The following is a 19,369-nucleotide window of genomic DNA, read 5'->3' as shown; positions in this document are numbered from 1 at the left end:
TAATTTAAGGAAGTTAGATCCGTGATTTGTTATACGTTAGGAAAGTCCTAGTTGTAATAAAGAATGGAGAGAAAAATAAACCGATGGACCAGGATGGGAGGGGGTGGTGGGAGGAGACGAAAAAAACCCAGCGAAAAAAACGTGGAGACTATTCACCAACTGCTAGAGATATGCCGCTACAAGCGGTATTTCCCATACGATGCTCACCGCATCAATTTGGCGACTAAACGCACACTGGCATGCGCACTGCGTTGATCCATTTGCAGCTGACTTTCCCCTCAAAAAGTTTTTTTGCAGCTAACTATTTTCCCTTTTTTACTATTTCCTCTTCTTTTACTTGGTTTCTACAGCTTTTTTCTTCTTTCATTTTTATATATTTTTTCTTTTTTGTAACTTTCCTGTTTTACATCTTATAATTTATTACTATCTTTCAATATCATAAAGATTTTTCAAACTCCATGTAAATTTCTAAAACGCACTCATATCCTTAAATTACATTTTCTTTCATGGTTATTTTATAATTCTTGAAGACACAATTATGTATTTCTAAAAGAATTTTCTTGCATTATAAGAAAATATTCATGCATTTTTTTATCTTCCAGTATCTCAAAAAAAATGTTTATACAATGAGGAAAAAACTATATTTTTGTAAAAGAAAATTTATGGAGAAACAAAATCATGTGAAAATGAGCCAAACCAGAGAAATATATTGGAAAATTAGAATCATAAAAAAATGATAAAAAATAAAATAAAATGGGAGAGCTAGCAGGAGGAGTGACACCATTACTCCTGCTGAATTATCTGCCGCAGCAGCGGCAAAAATAGGTGCTCTTTTTGGTGGCGGCAAATACGACTCAGTTAAGTCGCCTTCTATTGTACAGCCTAGACTTTGTAGAAGCCATACAATGGGCACTTGTGTCAGTTTTACTTATGGTTATTTTCATAGTTCGGTTTTGCAGCTTGTGATTCGATCAACTGTCACACGACGACCTCATGGCTCATCCACGAGGTTTCATTCATTTCCAGTCACTTTTGTAGATTCTAGTTTAGTTCATCTTCTTGCAACGCCATTATTTTTTCTTTTATCATCATTTTCTTTTATTATTTTGAATTTGTTTTTATTTTTTGTCTTCTATAATGGTAATACCAATGCTACTAATTCATTCTTCTTTATAAAACCTCATAATTTTAAGTTTTATTTCATTATCTTTCTTCCTTAGAAAACCTATTCTTTCTTGGAAAACTTTAGTATTTTTTTGTTTTTTTTTCATTTTCTTCTTCTTTAACGGTAATACAATTGCCACAGTTTCATTCCTTTTCAGGAAATTTCATTTTTTGTGAAAATTGCACTATTATATGCTTACTAGCTAATTGGTTGTGCGTTGCAACGGGGCATATATATATTCCTTTTTAATTTAGTTCAGTTACTTTTTTATTTTCTTTCTTCTTTAAGGGTAATATTAATGCCACCAATTCATTGTTTCTTATAATTTTTTTTATTTTGATTGAATTTTATTTCACTTTCTTTCTTCTTTAAAGATAATATCAGTGCCACTAATTCATCGTTCCTAATGAAACTTTATTATTTCGATTTTATTTTAGGTTTTATTTTATTTTGTTTCTTCTTTAAGGGTAATAACAATGCCACTAATTCATCCCTCCTTAGAAAACTTATTTTTCTATGAAACTTTCATTATTATATGTTTACTCTTACATATTATAAAAAGCGATATTTTGATTTAAATTATGTGTAAAATTTGTCATTATTTTATTTTATTTATTTATAAAATTTTCTGTATTAAAAAGCATAGTTAAAACCATGTTAGTTAAAAAAATTATGGCATTCTAAGAACACGTAGGAAATATTGTGTGGTTGATCATTATTTGATTCATTTATATGCATTGTAGCCCGTAGCAGTGCACATGTGTTCTACTAATAACATCTTAACTATGTGATTTTTTATTAATTGCCCAACAGTAATTTGTCTACCCACCGTATGCTATTGTTTCGACAGAGAAGACTCTAGTGAAAACTATAACCAATGGGTCTACCTTAATCATATTGATTAAACCAAAAATAATTTGCTGTAACTTATCTACTTTTACTTTCTGTTACAATTTAACTATCTATAACTATCAGATTTAAACCTTGCAAGTAACGAGTTCAAGGGGATTAACAACCATCTTGCCCATGTTGAGTGCAAGCATTTGCCCTTGTGGGTGCAAGTTCTGCTTGACTAGGTTTTGCTTGGTGCTCCTATTGGTTCGGTAACCTTGGCTCTCACTAAGGGAAATACTTATCTCTATTGTACTGCTTCACCCCTCCTCTTCGGGAAAAATCCCAACGCAGTTTACAAGTAGCAGGAAGAATTTCCAGCGCCGTTGTCGGGGAGCTTTCATCAAAACTCTATAAGTACCTTCACTCAAATTATCAATTACTTTCTCTACTTTTTATTTTCCTTTTTATTTGCCTCTCTTTTTTATCTCCCTCCACTTCTGTAAAAAACCGAAAAACAAAAAAAAATAGTTTACTTGTGCTTGCTTGCTTTACCAATATGGCTAGTACTTCGCTTGTTGCTTGTACCCTCGAGAATGAAGTACTTAATTTTAAACAAAGGGGGGGGGGAGAAAGTTTAAAAGTTGCTTGGTATAGGATTTGCAATGCTCAAAATAAATCAACTCGTAAGCAATCCACTACCGTTCTTCTTCGTAATTTTTATGTGGGTGTTACTACTTGGTATAGATTTGTGTTTGACACTATTACCGGAGGGAAATTCTTGAGTAGTAACCCTTATGATGCTTTCAATGCTTGGGAAATTTAGTAGGATCACCACCTATTACTATAGATGGAACGGCATTGACTTCGGAACATGTTATGCGCAGATTAGAAGTTATTGAAAATAAAATGGCCACTATTGAACATATTGAGAGTCTAGATAAGAGGTTCCATAATCAAGTTATTCAATTTAGCTCAAAGGTAGGAACCATATTAAATATCTTAAAAGCGAAAGATCCAATAATTATTGAAAGAGTAGAACAAAGTCGCATTAGAATTGACAACTTGGAATAAATCATTAATAATTTGGGTTATATTTTTGCTTCTATTGAAACTATTGACAAAACTCCTCTTAATAAGAATCCTAAGTTTATGTATGTTATTAAGAATAAAGGCGCCACATCTATTACATACCACCATAGTAGATGACCAAATCCATTTATAGAGATGAACGCAACATCACTTCCAACACAAACATGCAGGAATCAACAAACCAAGTAGCTAAAACCAGACAAAGGGAAGTACATGTTGTTTATTTGGCGGCAAGCGTAACTGTTTCGACTCCATCTCCTTCAGTAGAGCACCCAACTGACAGTTGGCAAACAAATCAGAAACATAGCAGCAATCTTGACAGCTAATAGTTGCAGTTGCATCCAAATGGAAAACTTTTTATTTAGAATGTGCTCAATCTTTTGCCAATTCGGATCATCAATTGTTAAACAATAGCACATGAGGAATTTGCATAGCTGAAGGAAAATATTAACCAATATATCAAAGATAAAGTTGCCATTCAGTTTAAATTTCCACTAAGCAGAAGTAAGGTGAAAATGAAGTTGACATGCATGAGAGAGCAAAGTCACAATACTAATACCACCATGTCCAACATGTATTAAATTAAAAAAATCCATGCATGTCACATTACGTGGGCTCATCTCATAGTATACACACACATGATTTCACTAAGTCTTACTCCTCCTTCACATCACATTTCCTTCTCTCACTTCTTCTTCTTCTCCTCCTCCTCCTCCCTCTTCTTCTTCTCCTCCTCCTCCTCCCTCTTCTTCTTCTCCTCCTCCTCCCTTTTGTCCACATCGCTTATTGCTCTAGCATGAATCTCAGCTAGACTCTGGTCCTTGCGCCTCTCTTTTTCTCCTCCTCCTCATTCCTCTCTTGATTCCTTATGGCACGAGCAAGAATCGCAGCAAGCCTCTGGGACTTACAAAATTCTTCCCATTCAGAACCATATTCTTCATAATGCATACAGAAATGAATCATGCAATACACCTAACTATTGGGTGCTCGTCTGCAGACCTGGTTCGATTAAAGCGATCTTCCTTATCTCTCTTGCGCCTATTCCAGTCGATTTTCTTTTGCTCCCATTCTGTAGCAAGCTCTTCCATGGCCCGCTTCCGATCATCATTGTTCTTCTCTTTGATTGTCTGCCGCTCTTTGATGTGTCCTAGCAGCCCATAACTCACATGGTTCATTTCACCAGAAAAATTTGACCAAGTTCAGCCAAAAGAAATATACGTGGAAGAAGTGTAAGCCATCCTAATGCATGTAATTAGAGGAAACAAAGGAGGTGTGTGCTACTTTTGCTTATGTGCCACACCGTTACCAATATAGCTTATATTGAACTTTTATATTTTATATAATTTTTTATCATGCTACATCTTGGTGAGTATATATATTTCCAATTCTTAGTTAGCATAGCTAACACATAAAAATGATGCAAATAATCATTTGTACTGCTATTTTTATTTTAATACATATCATTGAAAAGTAGACTTAAATTGTGCTACAATTAAGATTTATTTTGTTTCTTTACTTCTCTGACTAAATGGAGAATAAAAATGAATAAACTTGCATGCCCTTTTTAGTTTATTTTTGACAATTGCATGAATAACATAGTGAATACGTGTATTTGTATGTATGTGTGCATGTGTATTTTAAGTATCATCCTTTGATATTATTTTAGATATTTGTAAAAAGTCTGGACTATCAAATATCTTAATAGTGGTTCTAGTGTATTATTAGCTAAGAAAAATTGTAAGAAGTTCTAGAGAATAAGTTAAACTACTGGCATGATGTTTTTACCAAAAATGTATATATGAATTTAGAGTGCAAATTGGATTTAAATTTTTTTTTGAATAATACTGGTTCTAGTGTATTATTAGAGTATAAGTTAAACTAATGGCATCATGTGAATTCAGCTCGTCCTTCTCGTCGTGAGTGTTTGCGCGTGACTTTGTGAAAATGGGTGTTGTGATTTAAAGTTGTCGTTTCATCATGTGTTTGTTGGATCGTTTCAGTGTTTAGTCAGTATACCATTACAGACAAATGCTCCTATGGAACAACGAAATACTTGTAGCCCCTTTTGGGAGTTCCCTGTGGCCCCTTTCTCATAGTCTCTGTTTGAGATCACGTGGCGGCGGTGGCACAGCCTCGAACCTTCGATTCCGGCAGCTGGTGCTTGTGGCGACGCAGCTGGGGCCAGTGGGTGGAGTGGCGCGGTCGCCCATAGAGAAGCGGCGACATCTGCGGCGGCTGGCGCAAAGTCTTCGACGTGATACCGACATTGCTGGTCCCAACTTTTATTCTATGCAATTGATTAGTACGAAATATGTTCAGTAGATTACCGGAGTTCAGTATCCTCTGCTGCCAGCAAAATTTCCGGTGAGTTCCTTCAGATTTCCATGAAATTTCATTTGAACTTGGGACATGTTTTCGGTGTGAAGCTAACGGAATATTTTGCAAAATGCCAGAAATTTCGAGGGTCTCAATTTTTTTACTAGCTTCAGAGTAGAGTATAACAGCTCACACTTCAGTAGAAGAGTTCAGAGTATAGGAGTGACGAAACAATGTTACAATTCTGAAAACCCAACTGTTTCAACTTAGCCGAAGGCATGATCCATCAAATTAAGTTGTACTTCTCGAGTACATACACAACAGATTTTGACGCGACGATTTCAACTTTCAACTCTTGAGAGTTTCAAATTAAGGCATGATCTAACTCTGAAAACCCAACTGTTTCAACTTTCGCTTCTTGAGAGTTTCCTCCTTTGCTGCGTTCACTTTGACGCGACGATTTTGCCGCATTGCCAAGTTGATCTTCCGAGCGAGGGTGATGCTCGGATCCTTCTGCACCTCTACCACCTCCATCTTCGGCAGGTCATCTTCCGGTTCCATGCGTCAACGGGGGCAACAAAGAAGAAAGGGGAAGAACAGGGCAAAAATTGGGTGGAGAGTGGTGGGATGGAAGAAGAGAGTGGGGGATTTTGACGCGGAAAGAGGGCATGATTCTACAAAAGGGTGGGCGGGTGTAAGAGTCCGACGTGTCACGTGTTCGGACTCCCGCAAAGACCCCAACATTTGGTTCCAATTTGCAGAAAAAACGTGGTCCGAACCGCTCGGCAAATCGACATAGGGCCGGGTTGGATGGCTTCGGGATCTGAACGGACATATGCGGGCGGTTTGAATGTCAGCATTGGAGATGCCTTTAGTGGGTAGGTTGGGTGACAGCAGGTTTTTGCCCCATGACACAGGCCGAGCTCGCTACTTCTCTTTTCATGTCTTTCCCTATCTCTGGCGGTTTGAGGAACTTTGTATTTCCGTTATGCAAGTAAATGGAAATAGGGTAGCCCGGTTCGAAAAAAAAGTGGCATCAAGGTCTGCTGGATATTTGACCTTTGTCAAGACGTCACCTCAGGCCTTGATCTAATTTATCAATCTAGAATACATAGCAGCAAACAAAACCTTTCAAGAGAATTTGAAACAATTTTATTGCTCAGCCACATGAGCGATGAGATTTATATTCTGCAATTGTTGTCACCCTAGCAACGATCCGATTTACTCCCACTTTGCATTTCCAACTCAAGAAAGTTCACAACACATCGTGCCTTTTCTTATTGATAGGGGAAATAAGGGCAGGGTTTGCATCAAATCTGGTCCTGCCCAGGGGTGAGGCATCTGGCATCAGCGGCAGATGGCAAGAAAACAGAACACAACAACAATTTTGTCTTCAAAACTAAATGACCATTAATTCTACAGCGTCTTCAGAACCGGGGGGCCACATCTGCGCTCCCCATCTTCTCGCTGACAGTAGAACCAAAAGACGGCCCGCCCTTCCTGTAGCAGACAAGGAACTCGGTAGGGTAACCCTTCAACTTGTGAGGCTTGATTTCCAGGTCCGCAAAACTGAGAGCTGCACCGAGTTTCAGGAAACAATGTGAGCCAAAGCCAAGAGTAACGACCAACAAGACCGACCCTTGTATTACTTGTGGGCGGTATGCTTACCATTCTCGGACACTAGGTTGTCTACGGTGAGTGCCTTGATCTGATCAAGATTGAAAATGGAGGGAGTCGGCAGAGGAAAAGGCACTTTGTTTAGCAGCATTTCCCTTGGAGAAGCCATAGCCTGCAAAACAAGAAGTCAATATGTAGGCCACCACATCCTCAGGTTGTCTTAACCTCCTAGTGCTGCTATTTATATACGTACCTTTGCAATAGGGAAAGGAAGATTCACGTATCTTGGATATTCGCGTATTGTTTCAAACATCATTTCAGCCTGTAACATCCAACAAAATCATCACCTTTGCATATACAATTTTAGTGTTTATTGTTGCATAGCAGTTGTGTTTGATAATTACCAGGTCATGAACAGTGTAAATATCTGGTCCACCAAGCTCATAGGTCTTTCCCATGCTGGTGCCATCATCCTTGAGGGAGTTGACAATGGCAGCCGCAACATCCACAACGTAAACAGGCTGAAACCTGCAGAATGTTGCATCAAGTAATTCAGCTGCTGGTGAAAGCATCCAAGATATCTATAGGAGCACATCATTCCATGCTCTAGGCTCAATTTTGAAGCCAATGAAATATGATACAAGTGAAGATGCTAACTCATTACTTTGTAGATCCACCGCCAAAAAGTGGGAGGAAACCCCAATTTTTGGCATACATTGCCCATCTGTTCAAAATCCGATCTTCTGTGCCAATCAGGGTTGCAGGCCTCATAATTGTAGCCTGTTGATGGATAATAAAGAAAAAAATTGCATTGCAGTCATTGACTACATAAATGGAAAATATTCAACTGCTAACTCAGGGTAGTACAGCAACAAGAATTAAGATTATTACTTCAGGAAATTCTTTCAACACAGATTCCTCTCCAGCAGCCTTCGCCCTAAGCAATCTAGAAGGTGAAGAGGCGGATGCCCCTAAAGCAGAAACCTGGATAAATCTCACGATACCCCCATGCTCCTTGGATATCTGCGTAAAATCCAGAACTTGTTAGTAGCTGGTCGCTATATAAAATTATTAATCTGACTATGTGAGACCACATGTTACAGAAAGTAGAATTTAATAGAATATCTTTTGCAAAGACCACATGCCAGGCAGCCAGAGTAGCAAGCTAGACTATCTTGTGGGAGCAATGCTGGATGAAACCAAGCCAAGGTCAATCTGAAGATATACAGTTTGGAATAACGGCTATGATTCATTATGCCAAGCTAAAGGTAGCACTCATATGCAACAAACCAGCAGAATGGTTGCCTTGTGCACGAATGAGATCTCAGGTCGAGGATATGTGGGCCGGAGTATGGGGACAAGAACTCAAGTTAGTTCATATGGTTGGAAGGGATTTACTCCTTTACTCCTAATACTCAGTGGCCCTTGCAGCAATAGTCTACATAGTTGGATAGCAAGCATGCAGCAGGAAGAAAAATGCATGTGTACACAAGACATACCATTGCAAGTTGTTCAGCCATCTGATGGTTTACTTCTTCAAACCCATAGTTTCTTGTTTCATACTCCCGTCCTGTCAAAATTGAGTCGATATAAGCAGAATGAGATATGCATATGAATATAATGTGTCTCAAGAAAAAATACCAATGAGGTTAATGACCACATTTGACTTGGCCACGGCAGTCTTAATCGAATTCACATCTCTTGGGTTGTAGTTCATTGGAACAATCTGCCAGAATGATGGAAATACATAAGAGGGAAAGAGGAAATGGAGTTAATGATTAACACTATTTGTTAACAGTTCTTGTACCTGACCCAAGTCACCCATTAATTTCAGGTGGCGGTGAGAATCCTCACAACCTCTAAATGGGACAAGAACCTGAGATCCCATCTTCGCTGAATAAAAATAACATTTTTGAGTAATCCTTCTAAACCACTCTGGTACTCTCTCTACAAAATTACTCTTTAAGTGACAACTAAGCCGATATAGCACAAGTCTTATCATCTCACCAAGTTGTTGAACGACATAGCGTCCAAGAAATCCAGTAGCTCCAAACACCGTAGCGACGATTCCACTGTCAAGAAAAGCCACAATGGTTTCTCGTGTTAGACCTGGGAAACACTGACAGAGTAAGGCTATCCTAACAAAATAAGTCATCAGCCGATTCCAATCCAAAGATGCAATGAACATGATGGGTCAGAAAACATCGGCACATTGCACACCACACACTACAATATCAAGTGCCAAATTTCACATGTTTGCCACATATCAGGACAAGAAAGGAAATGGTGCTGTAGCATGGAAGAATAACGAACAACATTTGCAAAGGTTCATATATTGTATTCTTGCTCAACACCATGCCTTTCAGTGTTAATACCTACACATAGAGATAGTAGTCACTACTTTACCAACTACGGTGTGCAAAACACTAATTCACCTCAACTTAGCTAAAACTGTGCTTTCAGAGATTTTCAGGACAAGCTGTGTACAGGTCACAAAAGGGTTGCAGCGGTAGAGGCTGGACTAAAAGTTGGGATGCGCCAATTCACAAAGGTCCGCAAGTAAACAACCCATGAGTGCTCTTTGAATCCTTATAATCACTAAATATTTAAGACGTCGAGTTGCACAGTACGACCAGTAGGCACGGCATCGATCATTCGGACAACTTAATTAGACACCAGTAGGCAAATGCAACATGCGAGATACATGATCTGAAAAAACTAAGCATCGAGGCTGCGGTCATGGCATCATCACCGCATTGCGCACCACCTCTCTACTATGGCCGCGCGAAGAGATCACATCATCAACGTAATCCAACAAACACAGAAATGAAATCGCCAGGCCAAACCTAGAGCGTCAAACGCCTACCACCAGTACAACAATGGAATACCCAACGCATTCAATCAGAGTTCCGAGGAGAAATGGTTAAGCTCTCTCACCTCACGGACGACCTCCCTCCGGTGCCCTTGCGGACGAGATGCCCGGCCCCCTTGACGGCCGGCGCCCTGGCGGACATGTACCTCGCGCCATCCGCCCCGCCCAGCCCTGCAATCCAAACGTAACCACCGGTGAGATCCGCCCTCCCATGTCGCGCGCGGCGAGGCTGGCGGGCGGCCACGGGGAGATCCCTCCCCGGGCCGCGCGCATCTCGGCCGATGCGGTACGTTACCTTGGGGCGCGAGCGCCGGCTGGGCGGCGGATCTGAAGGCGGCGATGGCGGCCGAGGAGGCCGGGGAGAGGTGGTGCTGGTCGAGGAGGTGGCGCCGCGCCGCCGCCGCCGCCGCCTGCATCGTCGCCGCCGTCGGTGGTGGTCGTCGGAGTCGGAGGAGGGGAGGGAGAGGGGGAGGCCGAGAGCTGTGGTGTGTGGTGAGAGAGACGTAGGCTGGGTCGGGTTGGAATCTAGTTGTTGCTGGCCCAACTGCGCTCGACGCAATTGGGCCGCATGGGCCCCGCAGCGTTGGACCATTACTGGGCCGCGGCCCGTTTGGTGACGCGCATCTCCTCTAAAGCGAACCACCGTGCTCCGGTTGGTGGGGTGGGCCTCCTCGTCTGCTCCCTGCTCCTCCTCCTCTGGTCCTCTCCGGCGAGCTCTGCGCCACCGCCCCCACCGTCGCCGGCGCCGTAGGCGGGATGACGGCGGCTTCGAGGCTGTCCTACAAGAACGCCACCGTCGCCCTGTGCGCCATCAACGTCCTCGCGGTGGCGCTCCTCCTCCGCAGCCACTTCTCGTCCTGGCCGCGGATCGCCGGCGGCCACCGGTTCGATTCAGGTAACGAATCGTGATCCCCAGCTGATTTTACACCGTAGTAGAACCTGGTCCGCTGCTGGAACTGCTAGGGTCGAGAAATCCGGTCGATTTGGTATCAAATTTAGCGCGATTCAGTGGCCACCAGGCGCTGTAAATCTAGGCAAATCGCGAACAATTTTCTTCAGTCCAAAGTAACTGTAGGGTATGAACTTTGGATTAACGCTAAGCAAAATGAAATGTGGGTCTGCTCGTTGCAGACACGAGCACTGGGAAAGATTAGACCCATTTCTTCCACTAGAAATGATAGATTCAAATCATGGGTGATAACTTCCTTTGTACTCCCTCCGTCCCAAAATGAAGTTGTGCTAAGGTTAAGACACTTATTTTGGAACGAAGGGAGTAGAAATTAGATCATGTAGCTGCAAATACTTCACTATCCCTTGATTATTCAGCTGAGTGGGAAGACCGGGTGCTACTCTTTGGCAGCTCAGCTATGGTATATATGGGAGTCTGAAGAGTTGCGCCGTGCTATGGAGCCTGTGGATTTGATTAGGAGGGTAAGTAAATGGACAGTTTGTTCCTTTGTTTCTCATGATATGAAGAAAGAAATAATATTCACTGCATTGCTAAACGAGAAGAAGAAATATACTTGATTGGTAATTCTCATTGATTACAACATTATGACATAGGTGAAGGAAATTGAGCAAGAAGCTTACGGAGAGCCTGGCATGTCAGCAACGCAAGAAGGGACGGCTGCTGTTGACTTATCGAAGAGGTTGAAAGATTTACGGCAAGGGAATGACGGCAGCAGCCAAAGAGGTTATTTGACCCATCTCAGCCTCTTGTCTTTGCTGCTATCTAGGGGGCACACGTTGCTTTCTACCACATCGTTTTAAACGAAGTTTTACCATAACAAACATTCCTCTTTTCATTGCAAAGTGGTATAGAGAATTGATCCAATATGGATGGAATCATGAATAGTCATTGGTTTAGTTTTTTTATACTAATTAAAACTTGCTATCTATGGAGCAATATGGATAAAAGAAAGTAAGTATTTATCTCTGAACAGTCGGCAGAATAATCTATATTGTTTGAACCTTGACGCTTTGGTACATAGTTTTACAAGTAACAGTGCTTTGAAATGGCATTTATAGCTGTCTACCCATATTGGCTCAGCAGCTTCCTGCAAGCTCACATGTTTTAAAAATAATCTTGTTGATTTGCTGAGGCACTGGATCCATAGGAGAACGATTTCTCTCTTTTTACGTTTGCTGGCCATCATTGTGGCTTCCACTAGCATGACATCCCCTATGGAATAGAATAGAAGGCTGGTTGCACAGTAGAATTGTCAGCCAGACTGAATCTGTAAATACTTAGAGCGCTTCATCACAGCACTGTCGACAATGTGAAACATTGAGATTAGTGTTTGCAATGCTTAACTATCATGAATCCTAGGCTGGTCTTTTGTGCTCCGTCATTCCATTATAGCCTGTCAACGGCTGCAAAGGCAGACGCATGTAAACATGACTGATGCAAAATTATGCATGCATTTACATTGTTTCTCCGCAGGAAGTAATATATTTTTTTCCCAAGACTATCATTCTTGCGCACTAGTGCTATGTGGTTTGTAAGCTATGGGCTACTTTTTATTTGCGGGTTGCTGCTTTGTGCATCTGATAGAGACAGTATGCAGCAACCAAATGCTTCTTTACCTCGCTTGGTAGTCTGTGGAAACTGAATATTTCCGCACAAACATGTGCAGCTCTGGAGGAGTGGCGCAAGCGGAAGATGGAGCGGGCGAGGCAGCGGGCGATCGAGAAGGACGGGAAGATGCCCGGTGCAAAAACACCATGAAGCGTACATTGGTAGTACAAGCAAATCCAGAACACAAGGGTGGGGGGGTGGGCGGTATTCTTCTTCTCCTGCTGCTGCTTAGCCCCCCGGGGGTTGCCACGGCGCGTAAGCAACGATGTTCATCGGTCCGTTGAAGGGATCGTAGCCGCACGACGTTCTGCCGTGCCTGTAAAATCACCTGTAACACATACTGCCGCGTTGGAGGCGAAAATGAATGAAGTTTAACGATAACAGAAAAGAAAAGAAAAGAAAAAAGGGCAAATCGCTGTTCCAGCAGTATGTGTTACAGGTGACAAAAGTGACTGCTTGTTCATGGGAAAGCTACGTCGCCGTCGATTTTTGGCAGCCGAGTTGGTCTGGACCCTGGAGCAGCAGCATCGTCCTCTGCTGTCGTGGACTGATGAGCTTGCGGGAGAGTTGTGGTGGGGCGTCTGCCTGAAGGCTCGAATCAGGTGCGGACACGTCCGGGGCGAGTGGCGGGGCGGGCCACGAGTCTTTGCGCCGTCCGTCCATGCGTTCGCCGTGGGACGGGGCGGGACAGCCACAAACGCGGCGGCCGCGCGCCCACCCGTCCGCCTCCGCGGGCACGGCACAAAGAGTGGAGGAGAGGGAGGGCCAAACTTTTTCCCCAACCTCGGTTACCACTCGCTCCCTACCGCCTCCACGTCTCGGCGTCTCCGTCCTCCGTTACACTACCTCAATCAACCTTCCTTCCTTCCCTCCTTTCACCATGGAGGCCGCCGCGTCGGCGTCGGCGCCGGCGCCGCGCCTGCTGCAGTGCGGGGGGTTCGGCCAGGGCCGCGGCGTGGCCGGCCTCGTCTCCCCGCTCCCGCGCCGCTCCGGGAAGCAGCACCAACACCAGCGCCGCCTCCGCCGCGTGCTCGCCGTCGCCACCGAGCCCAGGCCCCCGCCGCCCCCCCCGCGCACCGGCAGGACCAGGGCCAACACCATCCAGTCCACCGTAAGCCCCCTACGCTCCGCCTTCTTGATTAACCATCACCTCTGACGACGACGATGGTCTCGCTGACTGACTGACTGACTCCGTTCTCTGCTCTGGATTGACGAATGGATGTGCTACGCAGAGGTTCGGGGACGTGTCCAAGGAGATCAAGCGGGTGCGGAAGCAGATGGAGGAGGACGAGCAGCTGGCCTCCCTCATGCGCGGCCTCCGCGGCCAGAACCTCCGCGACGACCAGTTCGCCGACAAGGACGTCACCATGCGCCTCGTCGAGGTACCTCCTCTCACTCCCTTCCCCCACCTCCATCCCCATTCCAGTGCACCCAATTAATGCAATTCCGCATGGTTTGATCACACCCATGGAATTTGACCATTCAATCAGCTCTTTTATGGTCTGAATTTCGTTCTACACTCGCTTGCTGCACTAGGCTGTGCTCTGAATTCTGCTGCCCTTTCTTTGTGTGCTTTTATTAGGTGACCAACACCGAGGGGCTGCCTCTCGTGTACAGCCCCGACATCATTTCGGCCTACTGGGGCAAACGCCCGGGCGCCGTCGCCACCCGAGCCGTGCAGCTCCTGTCCGTGGCCGGTGGGTTCATCTCCCACATCATATCGGACCTCATCACCGACAAAATCAAGGAGGTAGTGCTGTCCCCAATCCATTCATTCATGCATAAGCCGTGCTGCTATTTGTCTTCAGAACCCGTAAAATCATCTGCTGACCGACGAACCTTCTCTTCTGGACAGAACGAAGTGACGCGCGCGATCGAGCTGAGGGAGATCGTCACGTCTCTGGGCCCTGCCTACATCAAGCTCGGCCAGGCGCTCAGCATCCGGCCCGACATTCTGTCCCCTGCGGCGATGACCGAGCTGCAGAAGCTATGCGACAAGGTGAACATTGCTATTACATAGTACATAGTTATATTGGCCTTGTTACCACGCAAAGCATACATATATTGTTCAGAGTCCAGTGTAGCTCAAGTTTACTAACTGGGTTGTGCGCTGCTGCGGCAAGGTTCCTTCGTTTCCTGACGATATCGCGATGGCTCTCCTGGAGGAAGAGCTTGGCCGGCCATGGCAAGACATATACTCCGAACTGTCTCCCTCCCCGATTGCTGCAGGTAATTATTCTAGAAATCTTGGTATTAGCCGCTTGCCGTACTGATCGGTTAAGTCTGAACTAATTGTGTATCGTGCTGCAGCATCTCTGGGACAGGTGTACAAAGGCCGGTTGAAAGAAACTGGAGAACTGGTAGCTGTGAAAGTGCAGAGGCCATTCGTACTTGAGACTGTCACCATAGATCTATTCATCATTAGAAACTTGGGGTTGGTTCTCAAGAGGTTTCCACAGGTGAGTGTTTCCCTCTTCTTGATGAAAAATGACGGAGAAACTGTCTTCATTAGCTCACACTGAAATTGCTGAATACTGCCAGGTCGCCCTTGATGTTGTTGGCCTAGTAGATGAGTGGGCTGCCCGGTTTTTTGAAGAACTTGATTATGTCAACGAAGGGGAAAATGGCACCCTCTTCGCTGAAATGATGAGAGAAGATCTTCCTCAGGTAAATTGCTTTCATAGTCTGGTAGAGGCAGTGCAATGATATGGTTTTACTGAATGGTACATTTTTGTATTGTTGAAGAGTTGGAATTTTGCATTCAGTATTTGCTACAGATATGCTTGGTAGCTTCACATTCAGGCTGTTAACTTCTTAACTTATTCAACAATCCTACAGGTTGTTGTACCAAAGACATACCCTGAATATACGTCTAGAAAAGTTCTTACCACAGGGTGGGTAGATGGTGAGAAGCTTTCACAGAGTACTGAGGATGATGTTGGGTCATTGGTTAATGTTGGTGTTATATGCTATCTAAAGCAGGTTTGTTTTTCTTCTTCTTTTATGTACATTTACTCATGTCATTCTGAATTGGTTCATTGCACACCCACCTGCTGACGGGAAGAAATGTTTATTCCCTCAAACCGTTTTCTCAAAGAAGAACTTGCATTGCAGTTACTTGATACTGGATTCTTCCATGCTGACCCTCATCCTGGAAATATGATTAGGACACCAGATGGAAAGCTTTGTATTCTTGATTTTGGTAAGTCAAGAGCATGGATACCCTATGCTTCTCATGTACAACCTACAGTTTTACTATGTTCCGTATGAAGTGGTAAACAAAAATTATGAATATTTAACCATTATGTGGTGTAGTAATTCAAATGACTTAAGAATTTGATCTAACTTACTAGCAGTATGATGCCGTGTACTCACAGTGTTTTTTCAACCTGTTTTACTAATTAGTGCGCCGTACAGTAGACTAAGCATAACAAGTGCAAACCATTGAAGCTTTTCATTTGCATATGTCAGCCTGTTTGTATTCCTTTTGGTACAAAAAATATTGCAGAATATGGTAAACTAATTCTGCTGATTAAATTTCAGCTAGTGATAAATTTTATGCCTATTTTCTGTACATTTTATTCCCATCTCTCATAATACACATGAAAATAGATAATAAATTTAACCTTATTTGCTGCAGGGCTTGTGACAAAACTGACAGATGATCAGAAGTACGGAATGATTGAAGCAATAGCTCACCTTATTCATCGTGATTATGATGCAATCGTGAAGGACTTTGTGAAGCTTGGTTTCATCCCTGAGGGAGTTAACTTGGATCCAATCTTACCTGTGCTGGCTAAAGTTTTTGATCAGGCACTTGAAGGAGGTGGTGCGAAGAATATTAACTTTCAAGAGTTGGCAGCGGATCTAGCACAGATAACATTTGATTACCCATTCAAGATACCTCCGTATTTTGCTTTGATTATTAGAGCAATTGGAGTACTAGAAGGTATTGCTTTGGTGGGTGACCCTGAATTTGCCATTGTGGATGAAGCATATCCATATATTGCACAGGTCAGCATCTCAACCTTTTATTCATTTTCATGCCATCACCTCATGTTTCTATTGTTTTCCAAGGACCATGTTCTTAGTAGTAATAATATATCTAAGGAAGAAGACACAAGATACACATATACTCCCTCCGTTCCTAAATATAAGTCTTTTTAGACATTTCAGATGGAATACAACATACGGATGTATGTACACATATTTTAAAGTATAGATTCATTCATTTTGCTCCGTATGTAGTCACTTATTGAAATATCTAGAAAGACTTATATTCTGGAACGGAGGGATTAGCTATTAAAACATTCCTTCCTCAGTTTTCAAAAAGAGAACTGCTTCCTTTGATCTGTTTGTGATGTTGAAATGAGTTTTGGTATCACTGATTTGTGGTTTTGGTTGCCTATAACAGAGGCTGCTAACGGATGAATCACCTCGACTAAGGAGTGCCTTGCGTTACACAATATATGGCAAAACAGGTGTCTTTGACGCAGAGAGGTTCATTGACGTCATGCAAGCTTTCGAGAATTTCATTAGTGCAGCCAAGAGTGGTGGTGGGGAGGACATGAAGGGTAACATGGCGGAGCTGGGTGCTATAGGATTCCAACCTAGCACCAGTTTAGTTCCTGCATTCCCAATGGCCATTTCCCAACCCGAGAACCCAATCAAAGCCCGGGCTGCTCTCTCGTTTCTACTCTCTGACAGGGGTGACTTCTTCCGGGAGTTCATTCTTGATGAGGTGAGCTCTCAAGTCACAAGAGCTAACAAAGATCTAAGGAGTACCCGTTGCACTCAGTGGAGCGATTTACTGAATGGTGGAAATGTACCTTTAGAACATTCAGTCAAGTGCTTATGTTGTATTGATCCCTTTTATTCTTCTGTATGCCGCAGATTGTGAAAGCCATCGACGCGGTTTCAAGGGAGCAATTGCTACAAATTGCTTCATCTTTTGGGGTCAGAAATCCCGTCCCGGTTTTCGGCATGGTTCCTGTGAGGTCCGGAGCATTGCTTCCTACAATCACGGAGGAAGACAGGGTCATCTTGAACAACGTCGAGAAGGTCGTCAAGTTTCTATCGGCTGGGACGGCAAATCCAACAGCCAACGGGGTATGCTTGCTAAAACTGTTATCACATATCTTTCCTATTAGGCAACACAAAAGGCTAACATGGAATGTTACTGATGTTGATACACATTATTATTTTTTTCGATGGCAGGACGTAAATGTCGTGTCTCTGGTGCAAGAGCTTCTACCCGTGTTGCCGAGCATCACGTCGAAGATCCTACCAGATGTCCTGAGCCGGTTGTCATCTCGTGTATTCGCACGGGTGATCCGGGAATCATTTTTGTGAAGCGCTCTCAGTTTTGTTTTCTTCTTTTGACAGGAAATTAGAGAGTTATTTCTCCTTTTCCTTTCATGCAAACCACACACACATACAAGATGATAGAATGATGTACAGAAACATGATGTATATATAATCTGTGCCTGCCTACATATATGTAGATTAACCAATGTTTAACCAGCAATTCCGGCTTTTCTTGCGGAGTCTTGTGTGTGTGGCATGGACATAGCGAACATAAAGCTGGGGGCAACATCTTAAAGTCGGGGCTCGTGTGTCGTAAAATGGATACACCAAAGCACATTAAAACATCTAATGGAATGAGTTTATGAGGTGCAAATAATGGTTCAAAACATCTCATGGAATATGATTGCTTGCTAAAACCAATAATTGGCAGAGTAGTTGATCGACACATCTCGTCTGGTTACCACCCCTGGGTTCACAGAGAGTGACTTGAAAACTGAAGTACTCCCTCCTTCCCAAAATATAAGGCGCGATTGACTTTTTACGGTCTTTGATGCACAACTTTGACCACTAATATATATCAAAGTATATGGATTGAACATGTATAAATGACACCGCTGTATTTGTCTTGCAAAGCAATTTTATTTCATATGCATGTATAATAGTTTTATAGACATATAATACATAAAAAATATAGTCAAAGTTGTGAAACGAAGACCAGAAAAGTCAAACCGTGCCTTATATTTTGGGAAGGAGGGAGTAATAATCTTGCTCAGGAAAGCATGATGTATACTTGTGCCGTAGATGCTCTTCTAGTATGATAGCAATTCACACAAGTAGAGAACATTCAGTCAAGTCGCAAAGTCGTTATCAAACTTATCTTACTTGTCATCGTAATGTAGCAGAAGTGCAAACTCTACACAAAAAATTACAGTAACTAGTAGGTGCGCCCCTTGTATTTTCAACACTTATCTACAGCAGAAGTGAGGCTATACTCCTAGCTAATATTCATGTACCAAAGCAAAGCCAACAGTAAATTGCTAAGTCAAGGGCAAGGGGAAGGTAGAAGAAAACTGTAGCCTGTCATCTGCGTGCTGCAGTTGATATTTTCTCTCATGATCCTTTTAGGAGTCTCCACACAGAGCGGAGTGGAATTACCAACTTACTGCAAGCTGTAGCCACTACCCATTCCTTCCTCTTTAAGCTGGTACACTACATGGTGCCGGCATCTTCAGAAGTTGCCTCTGTCGTAACCGGAGAACCGCAAGAGGAGATCCGTGCTCTTCGTCACCTCCAGCGATCTGTGCTCTGACTTCTCTGTCAGCCGTTGATTGAGCGCGACGTTCTCCTTGATCAGCATGTCGATATTCTGCTCTGCCAACAAGGCCCGGCGCTGCATGCAACAGAAGCAAGTTATAATTTGTCTACCTTTAATGTCTTGCTGCTTTGTCTACCGAAATGGTGTTCGTACCTCGGCAACTCTTGTCGCCTCCTCAGCCTCCTTCAGTCGTACTTGCATTGCAATTCGCCGGGAGCTTCAGATGTCTCCTTCAGCTGGCCCTCGACCCCATCAAGAATGTACTTTTCTTCAAGG

General features: G+C 43.2%; 3 protein-coding genes across 3 annotated transcripts; 2 read left to right on the top strand and 1 right to left on the bottom strand.

Moving 5' to 3' along the window:
* Positions 1–6,610: 6,610 nt before the first annotated feature.
* Positions 6,611–10,384, bottom strand: LOC119324525 (NADH dehydrogenase [ubiquinone] 1 alpha subcomplex subunit 9, mitochondrial-like). The gene is made up of 12 exons (XM_037598311.1): positions 10,189–10,384; positions 9,959–10,064; positions 9,029–9,093; positions 8,829–8,914; positions 8,663–8,747; positions 8,521–8,591; positions 7,913–8,044; positions 7,686–7,801; positions 7,426–7,549; positions 7,275–7,343; positions 7,073–7,193; positions 6,611–6,980 (listed from the first exon to the last, which is right to left on the bottom strand). Exons 1-12 carry the CDS (start codon positions 10,307–10,309, stop codon positions 6,832–6,834), a joined length of 1,245 nt encoding a protein of 414 aa, XP_037454208.1. The 5' UTR covers positions 10,310–10,384; the 3' UTR covers positions 6,611–6,831.
* A 157-nt stretch (positions 10,385–10,541) lies between these two features.
* Positions 10,542–12,859, top strand: LOC119324526. Its single transcript, XM_037598312.1, has 4 exons — positions 10,542–10,788; positions 11,254–11,324; positions 11,457–11,586; positions 12,530–12,859. Exons 1-4 carry the CDS (start codon positions 10,650–10,652, stop codon positions 12,619–12,621), a joined length of 432 nt encoding a protein of 143 aa, XP_037454209.1. The 5' UTR covers positions 10,542–10,649; the 3' UTR covers positions 12,622–12,859.
* Positions 12,860–13,241: 382 nt separating this feature from the next.
* On the top strand, positions 13,242–18,008 carry LOC119324524 (uncharacterized protein sll0005-like). Its single transcript, XM_037598310.1, has 13 exons — positions 13,242–13,582; positions 13,704–13,853; positions 14,054–14,221; positions 14,327–14,470; positions 14,595–14,700; positions 14,782–14,930; positions 15,013–15,138; positions 15,310–15,453; positions 15,586–15,673; positions 16,112–16,485; positions 16,886–17,212; positions 17,365–17,580; positions 17,689–18,008. The coding sequence occupies exons 1-13, from the start codon at positions 13,352–13,354 to the stop codon at positions 17,821–17,823; spliced, it is 2,358 nt and encodes a 785-aa protein (XP_037454207.1). The 5' UTR covers positions 13,242–13,351; the 3' UTR covers positions 17,824–18,008.
* Positions 18,009–19,369: the final 1,361 nt, after the last annotated feature.

This window comes from Triticum dicoccoides, chromosome 6B (assembly GCF_002162155.2).
Source record: "Triticum dicoccoides isolate Atlit2015 ecotype Zavitan chromosome 6B, WEW_v2.0, whole genome shotgun sequence".
NCBI lineage: Eukaryota > Viridiplantae > Streptophyta > Magnoliopsida > Poales > Poaceae > Triticum > Triticum dicoccoides.
Note: the sequence above shows the minus strand (reverse complement) of the source record. Positions and strands in the feature narration are given on the sequence as shown.